The 12,874-nt window shown below is 43.7% G+C and overlaps 1 protein-coding gene across 1 annotated transcript in view; it reads left to right on the top strand.

The window, feature by feature from the left end:
* Positions 1–12,874, top strand: part of COL28A1 (collagen type XXVIII alpha 1 chain) — a 198,628-nt gene that overhangs the window by 72,509 nt on the left and 113,245 nt on the right. Inside the window, exons 4-6 of the mRNA XM_068247381.1 lie at positions 1,059–1,201; positions 2,167–2,735; positions 8,615–8,635. Coding sequence (XP_068103482.1) covers positions 1,059–1,201; positions 2,167–2,735; positions 8,615–8,635 — 733 coding nt within the window. The remainder of the gene's footprint in view (positions 1–1,058; positions 1,202–2,166; positions 2,736–8,614; positions 8,636–12,874) is intronic.

The following is a 12,874-nucleotide window of genomic DNA, read 5'->3' as shown; positions in this document are numbered from 1 at the left end:
CACAATTAGGAATGACAGCTGGATGAATTGTGCGCCCCCTACTACACTGCGCCCTGAGGCTGGAGCCTCTCCAGCCTATGCCTCGGCCCGGCCCTGCCCTAGGACCTCTGCAGTGTCTATGTCAGTGTAGTGTCTCACCTGCCCGCCAGCACAGATGAGACGCTACTCTGCCAAAGACTCTGCAGAGTCCCTAGTGAGGACACCTTGGGAGCCCCTACAGGCTCTGGGGCCCTGGGGCAATTGCCCATTTTTTACTATGGTAGCTCCGGCCCTGGCGCAGTAAGCCACGTACAACGTGGGCTTGATTGACAGCGGTGGTTCGCGCAGGCGCAGTGCGGACAACCTCGGGGTCGGCTTCCACAACGGGTACAGAGACCGGGGCGGCTGCAGGGAGCGGAGCGGTTGGCGTGGGACAGTCGGCTACTGGGGGCTGGCGAAAGCCCCAGGTGAGAAAAGCTCATTTTTCTTATTTTAGCTAATAACTCCTTTAAGGGTGGACTTGCTAGCAGCACATTGCTAGATCATTCTGGAATTCTTGCAGTGTTGTAACTCTGGCCATTTTTCCTGTGCTTCTTGATCCTTGCCCTTGTACTCTGAACTCCTGGTATTGACCCTTGCTAGTCCGACTATTCTCTTTGCCTACTGTCTGTATTCCTGATATTTCTGATGACCTCGTTTGATTATTGCCTGTCTGACTTATCTCTTGTATGCCGATTTGGTTATCCACTCTTGTATATATATCGTGAGATCTGTGTTCCCGTTTGTGCCATTGTATATATTGTGTGATCTGTATTATTGCATATTTGTTATATAATTGTATAGTTAGATAGTCAGTTAGAGAGGTTCTGGAATTGTGATTCATTGTTTTTTGGATTGTATGATTGTATGTGTATGGTGGATGTATATTTGAATTGCTGCACCTTTGTAAATAAAACACGTTTTCACCTTCACATCCAACCTGTGCAGACCTCAGTATTTTCATATATGTGATTTCTTGCTCTTGTCCTTACAGTAGTAGAGCATAGCACTATTAACAATTTTTGTTTTTTCCATTTCAGATCCGCCATGTTTCCCCGGGTTTGGTGGCTGTTATTCCTATTAGATGTCCAGACGTACATGGCACAGAATTCATATGGAAGATTTAGACCCAGAGCATTGGTATCAGGTCCAGTGGAAAAAGTCCCGAGTCTCAGCGAGCAAGGTAAATTCTTATACACAAGTAAGAGTAAGCATGTGGAATATGTTACCACAGGAAGTAGTTGTGACAAATTATATAACTGCATTTAAAATAGGTTTGCATGCTTTCCTTGCATTAAAGGACAGCTATAATAATGAGGTAATTCCCATCAGAGTTTATCAAGGGATTTTATCTCTTTTCGAGTCGGGAAGGAATTTTTCCCCTTAAAGGTTATTTGGCCCAATCCTTGTCAGGGTTTTTTTTTTTTGCCAACCCCTGGATCAACTGGCATATGTGAGGGTGCAAGATAGAAAGGTGCATACATGTAAAAAAGGCACCTGGAAAAAAGGAAACCGGGAATTGCTGCTAGTAGAATAACAGTATACTTACCAATATTCTACTACTTAATTGAGATTGGTAATCTTTACCAATATTTTACTATGTCCTAATCTAACCCAACTCTCACACCGAACCATCATTCTAATGATGTCTAACCCTTAACCCTCTTGTGGTGCCTAACCCTTGCCTAACATGAACTGCAACAAGAGCAGTAATCTTATTCGTAACAAGTAACACCCAATGATGATTTATTTTCCATTCCTTTCTTAATCTTCCTGTTAAAATTGATTTAGAATAAAATAATTATTAGCAAATGTAACCCCCAAAGAAAGCCTAAATGGTGGTGGAAAAAACAAGATATTGATCATTTCATTGTGATAAGTAGTGATAAAGTTATTTGCGAATGAACAGGAGGTGAAAGTTGCTTGGATGCATAAGGTGAACAACACTGTAGACTGAAGTGGTTAAGTTCCACTACCCCCCTCCCTCATGCTCCAAGGCCCCATAGCAGCTGCTATGGCTATTGCTACGCCCCTGAAAGTACCGTGCATTTTTTTTTGCAATTGGTAATAACTAAGCCCAAACTGACCAGTGTTCCTCTTGGCCATCCTTTTGTAAGTATGTCGTGTGATTTATATTTATATTTCCAGATGAAGACTGCAATTTGGAAATGGCATTCCTCCTGGACAGCTCAGAGAGTGCTAAGGAGTACAACCACAACCAGGAAAAGAAGTTTGTGCTGGAAATGGTGGACAAGCTGAAGAACATCCAGTTGGACTCAAGACGTCCTTTTAGTTGGAGGGTGGCTCTACTGCAGTACAGCAGCACAGTGCTCATAGAGCAGACATTCAGGGACTGGAAAGGACCAGACAATTTCAAATCTCGCATTGCTCCCATTGCCTATATTGGCCATGGGACATTCACCTCCTATGCCATTACAAACTTAACCCAACTCTATATGAATGAAGGTACACACAAAAGCGTCAAGATAGCCATTCTTCTGACAGATGGAGTAGATCATCCAAGGAACCCTGATATTTTTACAGCTACAGCTAACGCCAAGCAACACGACATTAAGCTCTTTGCAGTTGGCATGACTTCTGTCGCCAAGGAAACTGCTAATGCTGCTAAACTCCGCTTGTTGGCCAGTGTGCCCTCCACCAGATTTGTGTTCCACTTGCAAGAAAGCGGCATGGTGGATAAAATCCTGAAGGAAGTGGTATGTAAATATTTCCTTGTAGTTCAACATTTAACATAACTGGATAAATCTATTAGGACCAGAATAGTTACAGTGACAATTGTTTACAGTGTAGGTCCGTATCCCATATGTGGTGTGTGTTGTGCTACTGGGGGTGGGGTAAAATGTTTGTATTTTACAAATTTATACTTACTGGCAAAAACATGTCTTTCTTTTTAGCTGTACTCCAACAAAAACATTTTTGCTCCTTTAGAGGAACCTATTTACATATTTAGAGTTGTCCTCTGATGTTTACACCTGGCCTTGACACATGTATGGTCCGCACCCCCTTGTTAGGCATATCTGCACCACCCTAAGATTGGTGTGGTGGATGCCCGATGATTTCAACACTCAAGTGCACATACAAAAAGCAGGGGTCCAGGAAAACTGGTAGGTGGTAAGAGGAAGGGTGAGGTAGCTAGAGGAGGTTAGTAAGGCCAGTCATTGATGTGAGACATGACTATAGCCAGCCAGAGACTTACAAATCAGGCAAATGCTTCTTGGATTTTCTGTAAGAATATTTGTAGAATGAACTGACCATTTGTTGCAGGGAATTTTCAACATACACACACTTAGCTAGGAACTCTTAGCTAAGACGGGACCAGTTTTCTGAATGTAAGCTTAGAAGCCAATACTGACTGCCATGGCTACCAGTATCCTCTCGCAAAGAATAAAGGTAGCCAGCTCTCCACCTGGATTTGGGATTTTAGCTTTATTTATTGCATGGTATCATAGCCACAAAATAGCATTATTATGATGCTGTTTTGTGGCTATGATACCATGCAATAAATTAAGCTAAAATTGCAAATCCCGGTGGAGACCCGGCTACCTTCATTCTTCGTAAGTGAGTTTGCACCCTTTGGGGATCGGAGTGCTGCAGGTTGACTCCCAGGTTTCTGGAATTGTTTTGTGTGGTTTGAGCAGTGAACCTCTCTTTCTACCAGTGTCCTCTCGCCAGGGCTAGGTGCATTGCTTGTGTGCATTAAAAAAAAAAGCAAGGAAATGAGGACGCCCAATTTCGGAAGAAATTCTGCTGTATTGAGAAATTCGGGCTCCCGCATTGCCAGGTATATAGTTGGTGCACAAATTTCCCTGTACAGCCAAAGAAAAAGGCATATGTCAAGGAATGTCACGATGTGCTGGCGATAATGAGCAGAGAGTTCTCAACTGAAACCAGTGATGTGTTCCAAAAATTATTTAGGTAAATCAGGGGTGGCCAAACTTTGACCCAAGGGCCAAATGAGGCCCACTTACAGAGCCGGTTCTAGACAGGCATATATGAGGGGGCAGTCAAAAATGGGTAGGCGGCATCATGTTCGAGGAAATTTGCGGCACGCAAATGGGCATGAAATCATATGGGCGGGGCTAACTGTAATGTAGTTATACCAGCTAATGAAGTTACATAAAAAAAAATGAAGTAAATGCACATAATGAAAGACAGCGTTTCCCCAGTAAATCCACGTAATGACAGACAGCATTTCCCCAGTAAATGCACATAATGAGAGACAGCGTTTCACCAGTAAATGCACGTAATGAGAGACATCGTTTCACCAGTAAATGCACATAATGACAGACAGCGTTTCCCCAGTAAATGCATGTAATGAGAGACAGCCTTTCACCAGTAAATGCACGTAGTGAGAGACAGCGTTTCACCAGTAAATGCACGTAATGACAGACAGCCTTTCATCAGTAAATGCATGTAATGAGAGACAGCCTTTCACCAGTAAATGCACATAATGACAGACAGTGTTTCCCCAGTAAATGCATGTAATGAGAGACAGCTTTTCAGCAGTAAATGCACATAATGAGAGACAGCGTTTCACCAGTAAATGCATGTAATGAGAGATAGCGTTTCACCAGTAAATGCATGTAATGAGAGACAGCATTTCACCAGTTAATGCACATAATGACATTAACCAGTAAATGCATGTAATGACACACAGCGTTTCACCAGTAAATGCACGTAATGACAGACAGCCTTTCACCAGTAAATGTATGTAATGAAAGACAACATTTAACCAGTTAATGCACATAATGACAGACAGCCTTTCACCAGTAAATGCACATAATGACAGACAGACAGTGTCCCCAGTATATGTAGCCAGGCATATAGCTGTCCCCAGTATATGTAGCCAGGGGTATAGGAGTCCCCAGTATATGTAGCCAGGTGTATAGATGTCCCCAGTATATGTAGCCAGGCGTATAGCTGTCCCCGGTATATGTAGCCAGGTGTATAGATGTCCCCAGTATATGTAGCCAGGTGTATAGATGTCCCCAGTATATGTAGCCAGGCGTATAGCTGTCCCCGGTATATGTAGCCAGGTGTATAGATGTCCCCAGTATATGTAGCCATTCACCAGTAAATGCATGTTATGAGAGACAGCGTTTAACCAGTTAATGCACACAATGACAGACAGGCTTTCACTAGTAAATGCACATAATGACAGACAGCCAGTGTCCCCAGTATAGGTAGCCAGGTCTATAGGTGTCCCAAGTATATGTAGCCAGGTCTATAGGTGTCCCCAGTATATGTAGCCAGGTGTATAGGTGTCCCCAGTCAGTGCCGTTTCTAGACTAAAATGCACCCAGGGTGATGGTGTAAAAAGTCAGGTCTAGTTGAACTCAGTATAGGTTCCCCGAGTATAGGTAGCCAGGAATAGGTACCCCAGTATAGGTAGCCAGCTATAGGTCCCCCCAGTATAGGTAGCCAGGCATAGGTGAGCCAGTATAGTTGCCCCCGGTATAGGTTAGCCAGGTGGGTGCCTCCAGTATAGGTAGCCAGTATAGTTGCCCCCAGTATAGGTTAGATAGGCAGGCGCCCCCAGTATAAGTTAGATAGGTAGGTGCCCCCAGTACAGGTTAGCTAGGTGGGTGCTTCTAATATAGGTAGCCAGAATAGTTGTCCCCAGCATAGGTTAGATAGGTAGGTGCCCCCAGTATAGGTTAGTTAGGTAGGTGCCTCCAATATAGGTAGCCAGTATAGTTGCCACCTGTATAGGCTAGCTAGGTAGGTAGGTGACCTCACTACAGGTTAGATAAGTAAGTGCCCCCAGTATAGGTTAGATATGTAGGTGCCCCCCAGTATAGGTTTGATTGGTAGTTGCCCCCCAGTATAAGTTAGATAGGTAGCTGCCCCCCAGTACAGGTTAGATTAGGTAGGTGCCCCCTCAGTATAGGTTAGATTAGGTAGCTTCCCCCCAGTATAGGTTAGATTAGGTAGCTGCCCCCCAGTATAGGTTAGATAGGTAGCTGCCCCCCAGTATAGGTTAGATAGGTAGGTGCCCCCAGTATAGGTTAGATTAGGTAGGTGCCCCCAGTATAGGTTGGATTAGGTAGGTGCCCCCCAGTATAGGTTAGATAGGTAGCTGCCCCCAGTATAGGTTAGATAGGTAGCTGCCTCCAGTATAGGTTAGATAGGTAGGTGCCCCCCAGTATAGCTTAGATAGGTAGCTTCCCCAGTATAGGTTAGATTAGGTAGGTGGCCCCCAGTATGGGTTAGATGGGTAGCTTCCCCAGTATAGGTTTGATAGGTCCCCCCCCCCCAGTATTGGTTAGGTAACTTCCCCAGTATAGGTTAGGTAGGTAGGTGCACCCCCATAATGGAGGGGGGAGCCGCAGCCGCGGGGAGGGCAGCCCGACCTCTCCCTCCCTTCCTCTCCCCAGGCCGCCCTCCGTGCTCCTCCCTCGGAGTGCAGAGTGAGCACGCAGGGAAGCGCTGTAAATAGCTACTCACCTCCCTGGTTCCAATCGCTGATCACTCACTGGCCGCTGGACTCCTCTCTGCATAGACGCTGATACACACTCTGCTTCCTGTGTAACAGGAAGCAGCGTGTGTATACCCGGCTATGCAGAGAGGAGACCAGCGGCTAGTGAGTGATCAGCTATTGGATTCAGGGAGGTGAGTAGCTATTTACAGCACTTCCCTGCGCATTACTCTGCATCTGAGGGGGGAGCACGGAGAGCGGCCCGGGGAGAGGAAGGGAGGGAGAGGTCGGGCTGCCCTCCCCACAGCTGCACGGCCCCTAGAAACGGGCCTGTCCCCATTACATGTATCTGTACATGTATCCAGCTGTATAGGTGTCCCCAGTATATGTAGGCAGAACTTACCGTGTCCCCAGTATAGCCAGGTCTATAGATGTACCCAGTATAGCCAGGTCTCTAGATGTCCCCAGTATAGCTAGGTCTATAGATGTCCCCAGGTGGGATGGCAGCGGAGAGAAGAGGGAGCGATGGGCACAGAGATGGGGAAGGGGGGACGTCTAAGCTCCTTCCCTCACCTGGGGCTCCCCCTCCCACGCTCCCCACTCCAGATATGAGCGGCAGGCAGCGGACTGCCAGCGCGGGAGAGAGATCTGTGCGCCACTACTCTGGTCTAGTCTAGACCAGAGTAGTGGCATACAGATCTCTCTCTCACGCTGGGAAGATAGTAAGTGTTCTGCCACCACTGCCAGCCGCTCATATCTGGAGGGAGGAGCGAGAGACGGGGAGCCCCAGGTGAGGGAAGGGGGGGAGCGTCCCCCCTTCCCCACCGCTGTGCCCATCGCTCTCTCCTCTCTCGCTGCCACCCCACCTGCTTGAGGGGAACAGCATTTATTTGAGTTGGCCCCGCCCCCTCTTGCCCCTGCGTAGAGCCGACTCTACTCACTAAGCATTTTTCAGTGGCCTCCAAAGCTCTTATGTGATTTTAATTGCATGTGGCCCGCAGGCCATTGCTGTGGCGCAACATGCATTAATGTTTAGGGCCAACCTGTGTCACCCCTCTTCCTCCCCCTCCGCTCTCCTGAAGTTCAATAGGAATTAGTATAGCATCGTAATTATCCAACATCAATAGTAAAATATCAGCAGCATTGCCAATATTCTACCAGCGGCTTCACCTGGAAACCAAATTTCCCTGGTGCCCTTATTTATATATGCCTTTTTCACACCCATTACTTTGCGCAGGGAAAGCTGTCTTTCGGCTTCTCTCCGCGGCCAATGAAACGCAGCCATTTCATATGCACTCCTAAATCCGGCCCTGCTGGGTGCTCGCCGTGGCCTATTGAGAGTCACAACACAATCCCTCTGTAGTCCTCGCAACGCAACAGGAAATGAAAGACACGTGCTTGACCATATTCTGGGTAAAATTCCAATTCTGAAGATCATGCATACATGCTCTGTTCTTGTTGTGTTTCATAGAGGCACATCTGGGTATGGCAGCAGCTGCACTTAGACATGTCATGGCACAGTTCCTATCTGCCTGTTAACCGGACCGTGCGTCAAATGGTGATTGTGGGGTGGGGTTAAAACTACTGCCATTCAGTTGGCAGGTTGGCGGGCAGGTCGGAGGCTGAACTGCATGTTTAGCATCTGAAAGATCACTGCTCTACACTGCAACTACCTTACAAATGTGGAGACATCATCGCATGTGTCATGCAGGGCTAATGCGTTGTGCTGTGTACAGCAATGTTGAGGGGAAGCATCAAGGCTCAGTTTGCATTAGGTCCATGGTCCTGGATGGGCTCCAGCTGAGTAGGAGGAGTTGCAATGCATTCTGTTTTGTGCAGATCACTTCTCCTGCAGGGCGAGAGTGGACTCACTGGGGAATTACTGGGCAGGCTGGGCTTATGTTGTAAAGCAAAATTTTCTGATTTTTACGGTTTAAAAAAAAAGTATCATCTAAGTTTCTGGTCCATTTTAGACATTCATAGGCGTTTGAAAAGTGAAAAGAAAAAGTATATCAAATAACAAAATGTTTAGCACTAATCTGTGTCAAGCATTTTTTTTTTACTAAGGTGAAATTACATTTTAGTAACAAGATAATTTCCAAAATGTATTGCATTATATTTTTCATTTATTGAATATAGTTTTCTTTTCTTTTACAGAAAGAACTTGCAGAGGAAGGAGTAAGTATTTTTAAGAGATGCTGCTGCATGTTATTCTTGGAGAGGAAGCCACAGTCCATTGTAATGCTTTATTGGCATTCTATCCAAATGAAGTACCTTAATGTTTTTGTCAAATTTCCTGGCTGTCAAAAACACCAAATACCCATAAACTGTGATAGTGTAAAAGACAAACACATCTCTTTTTAAAGTTTCATTGATACAATTATACATTTTAGTTGGGCTCCCAATAGAGAAGGGAGGGGGGCATTATTTCTGCAATGGCTGAGGGGAGCATGAAATTTGCCTTATATGGCTCTGAAATATGCTTTGTTAGCTTTCCGGAAAATTCTGATTGATTATTGTGATAGGGTACTTGGATGTATTTCGATGCCTTGACACCGAAGAAGCACAGAGACCACGGGAGCCCAAATAGCGTAATATGTTATACAAGTTGGTAAGAAATAAGACAATAGTTTACACACAAAGGTGGGTTGCATGAGGGAAACCGACCACTTGAAGCAGGTCCAAGCCCGCTTTCTCAGGCTAATCACAGTACCAGAAGTAGAATTAGAAAGAATAATGAGTCACTGTGATTGGCCTGAGAAAGTGGGCTTGGACCCACAAAACGCGTTGCCTATGCTAATAAATGTTAAGCCACCTCTTTTTTCTTTCTAATTGTTTTTACCTCAGTTTAATACACCCCTGGGCACCTCTTACCCCCGTTGTGATAGGGTACTTGCTATATAGGGTACACTATATTCATAATAAAATACAATTATTATTGGGTTAATCGAAGATGAAAAAAAAATTAGATGTCCAGCGCTGCGTAATATGTTGGCGCTTTATAAATTCAATAAATAATAATAATAATGTCCGTATAGACCATAGCCTGATCACAACATGCACTGCCAGTCTGCAGCTTGTAAAGTAATAATAGTAAATAGTAATAGTAGTAAATAGTAAGTATTTATTACTAAAACACAAAATAGTACAGAGAGAAGCACTGTGAGGATCCTCAGTTAAAAGTAAAGGCTAATTGAACTGAATTTAATTACTGTTGAAAAGAAGCAATCAGCTTGTGCAAAAAAATATATATATAACTGGCCCATATAGAAAAGGTAGTAACATTGTATTCACTTTAATCTCATCACAAATGACTTTCTGATACAGTGGTGTGAAAAACTATTTGCCCCCTTCCTGATTTCTTATTCTTTTGCATGTTTGTCACACTTAAATGTTTCTGCTCATCAAAAACATCGTTAACTATTAGTCAAAGATAACCTAATTGAACACAAAATGCATTTTTAAATGATGGTTTTTATTATTTGGTGAGAAAGAAAAAACTCCAAATCTACATGGCCCTGTGTGAAAAAGTGATTGCCCCCCCTTGTTAAAAAATAACTTAAAGGTGGTTTATTACACCTGAGTTCAATTTCTGTAGTCACCCCCAGGCCTGATTACTGCCACACCTGTTTCAATCAAGAAATCACTTAAATAGGAGCTATCTGACACAGAGAAGTAGACCAAAAGCACCTCAAAAGCTAGACATCATGCCAAGATCCAAAGAAATTCAGGAACAAATGAGAACAAAAGTACTGTAATTGAAATCTATCAGTCCGGTAAAGGTTATAAAGCCATTTCTAAAGCTTTGGGACTCCAGAAAACCACAGTGAGAGCCATTATCCACAAATGGCAAACACATGGAACAGTGATAAACCTTCCCAGGAGTGGCCGGCCGACCAAAATTACCCCAAGAGCGCAGAGAAAACTCATCCGGGAGGCCACAAAAGACCCCAGGACAACATCTAAAGAACTGCAGGCCTCACTTGCCTCAATTAAGGTTAGTGTTCACGACTCCACCATAAGAAAGAGACTGGGCAAAAACGGCCTGCATGGAAGATATCCAAGGCGCAAACCACTTTTAAGCAAAAAGAACATTAAGGCTCGTCTCAATTTTGCTAAAAAACATCTCAATGATTGCCAAGACCTTTGGGAAAATACCTTGTGGACCGACGAGACAAAAGTTGAACTTTTTGGAAGGTGCGTGTCCCGTTACATCTGGCGTAGAAGTAACACAGCATTTCAGCAGAACGTCATACCAACAGTAAAATATGGTGGTGGTAGTGTGATGGTCTGGGGTTGTTTTGCTGCTTCAGGACCTGGAAGGCATGCTGTGATAGATGGAACCAATCCTGAAGGAGAATGTCCGGCCATCTGTTCGTCAACTCAAGCCGAAGCGATCTTGGGTGCTGCAGCAGGACAATGACCCAAAACACACCAGCAAATTCACCTCTGAATGGCTGAAGAAAAACAAAATGAAGACTTTGGAGAGGCCTAGTCAAAGTCCTGACCTGAATCCTATTGAGATGTTGTGGCATGACCTTAAAAAGGCGGTTCATGCTAGAAAACCCTCAAATAAAGCTGAATTACAACAATTCTGCAAAGATGAGTGGGCCAAAATTCCTCCAGAGCGCTGTAAAAGACTCGTTGCAAGTTATGGCAAATGCTTGATTGCAGTTATTGCTGCTAAGGGTGGCCCAACCAGTTATTAGGTTGAGGGGGCAATTTCTTTTTCACACAGGGCCATGTTGGTTTTGAGGTTTTTTTCTCACTAAATAATAAAAAACATCATTTAAAAATGCATTTTGTGTTCAATTATGTTATCTTTGACTAATAGTTAACGGTTTTTGATGAGCAGAAACATTTAAGTGTGACAAACATGCAAAAGAATAAGAAATCAGGAAGGGGGCAAATAGTTTTTCACACCACTGTACCTCTTGAAACTGGGGGAGAAGAGGTTTAATTTGCATTTGTGGAAAGTGTTTATTTCAGTAAAGATTAAAAAAACCAGGTGCTGCCTTCAGTGAGCTCAAAAATGTCCTTTTTGTAACAAAAAAAAATCACTTTTTTTCAAAATAACAAAATAGAAACCTACAGGCATGTGTATAAATAATTAGTAGAATAAGTAGAGTTAATCCAGTGATTTTTCCCATTACCACTAGAGGGGGACACATTTTTTTTTTCAGTCCAGGCTGTGAATAGTGTTTTTCTTCAACTCAGTCTTTTTTTAATTCAAATACAGAGGCTAGTTATCAAAAAGTTGCATTTTTTTACAAAAAGTACAAAATAAAGGCCTACAAAGCAGTTCCAAAAATAATACTAATCATGCCTGGATTTACATCACAGGAGCCTATAGGCACAGATGTCCTGGCACCCTAACTTCGCCTTCCATGAACCTACAAACCACCGCTGAACCGACTGTGTGCTGGCTAGCCCAGCTGTCACTTTTCCCTTACTTCTCTTGCCCATCATAGGTAGCTAACGCTACCGGTGTCCCTTAGAGTCACGTAGCCAGAGGTACCCTTAGTATTAAGTAGCTAGTGGTGCCCCACTGAAGGGAGATCTCATCACTGGAATGCCAAGAGATGGGTAAGTAACCTCACATTTACGCTCTGCACGGGACTCTGCATAGGGAAGGGGAGGGGGAGACACTAGGGGAGAGGAGTGAGAGCCACCTTTCCATCAACAGGAGCTGTAGGCTCGTGACTAGAGTTTGTTATGGTAAATCCAGCCCTGATACTCATATTTTGATCCAGGTAGGTAAAGACATTTTTTCTTGCTAAAGCAAATCAGTACACAAATTGTTTGTTGAAGCAAGGTCTAGTGGAGAAAGTATTTTGCCTGATTCAGTAATGCAAAAGGATGTCCTCCTAGATTATACAGTAGGCTCTGTGCCAACAGCATTACCAAAATAAATATGGCCTAATCTTGAAAATATTTTTGGGTATTAGTTTACTAAGCAGGATGTCCTGGGATTGAAAAAAGATTCAATAAAAGTACCATACTTTATTTCACAGGAGACATGGATGAGCTCAGATATGAGGAAAGACTACATGAACTAAATGTCCTCACATTTTGGAAATTAATTAGGAAGAGTATAATTACTTTATTTGAATATATAAATCATCCATACCCAACGTATTCTGAAAGGTTATTTATTTTAAAGAGAATCTGTATTGTTAAAATCGCACAAAAGTAAACATACCAGTGCGTTAGGGGACATCTCCCATTACCCTCTGTCACAATTTTGCCGCTCCTCGCCGCATTAAAAGTGGTTAAAAACAGTTTTAAAAAGTTTGTTTATAAACAAACAAAATGGCCACCAAAACAGGAAGTAGGTTGATGTACAGTATGTTCACACATAGAAAATACATCCATACACAAGCAGGCTGTATACACCCTTCCTTTTGAATCTCAAGA

This window comes from Hyperolius riggenbachi, chromosome 7, assembly GCF_040937935.1.
Source record: "Hyperolius riggenbachi isolate aHypRig1 chromosome 7, aHypRig1.pri, whole genome shotgun sequence".
NCBI classification, from domain to species: domain Eukaryota; kingdom Metazoa; phylum Chordata; class Amphibia; order Anura; family Hyperoliidae; genus Hyperolius; species Hyperolius riggenbachi.
The sequence above is the reverse complement of the archived record's forward strand: the minus strand, read 5'-3'. Positions and strand labels throughout refer to the sequence as shown.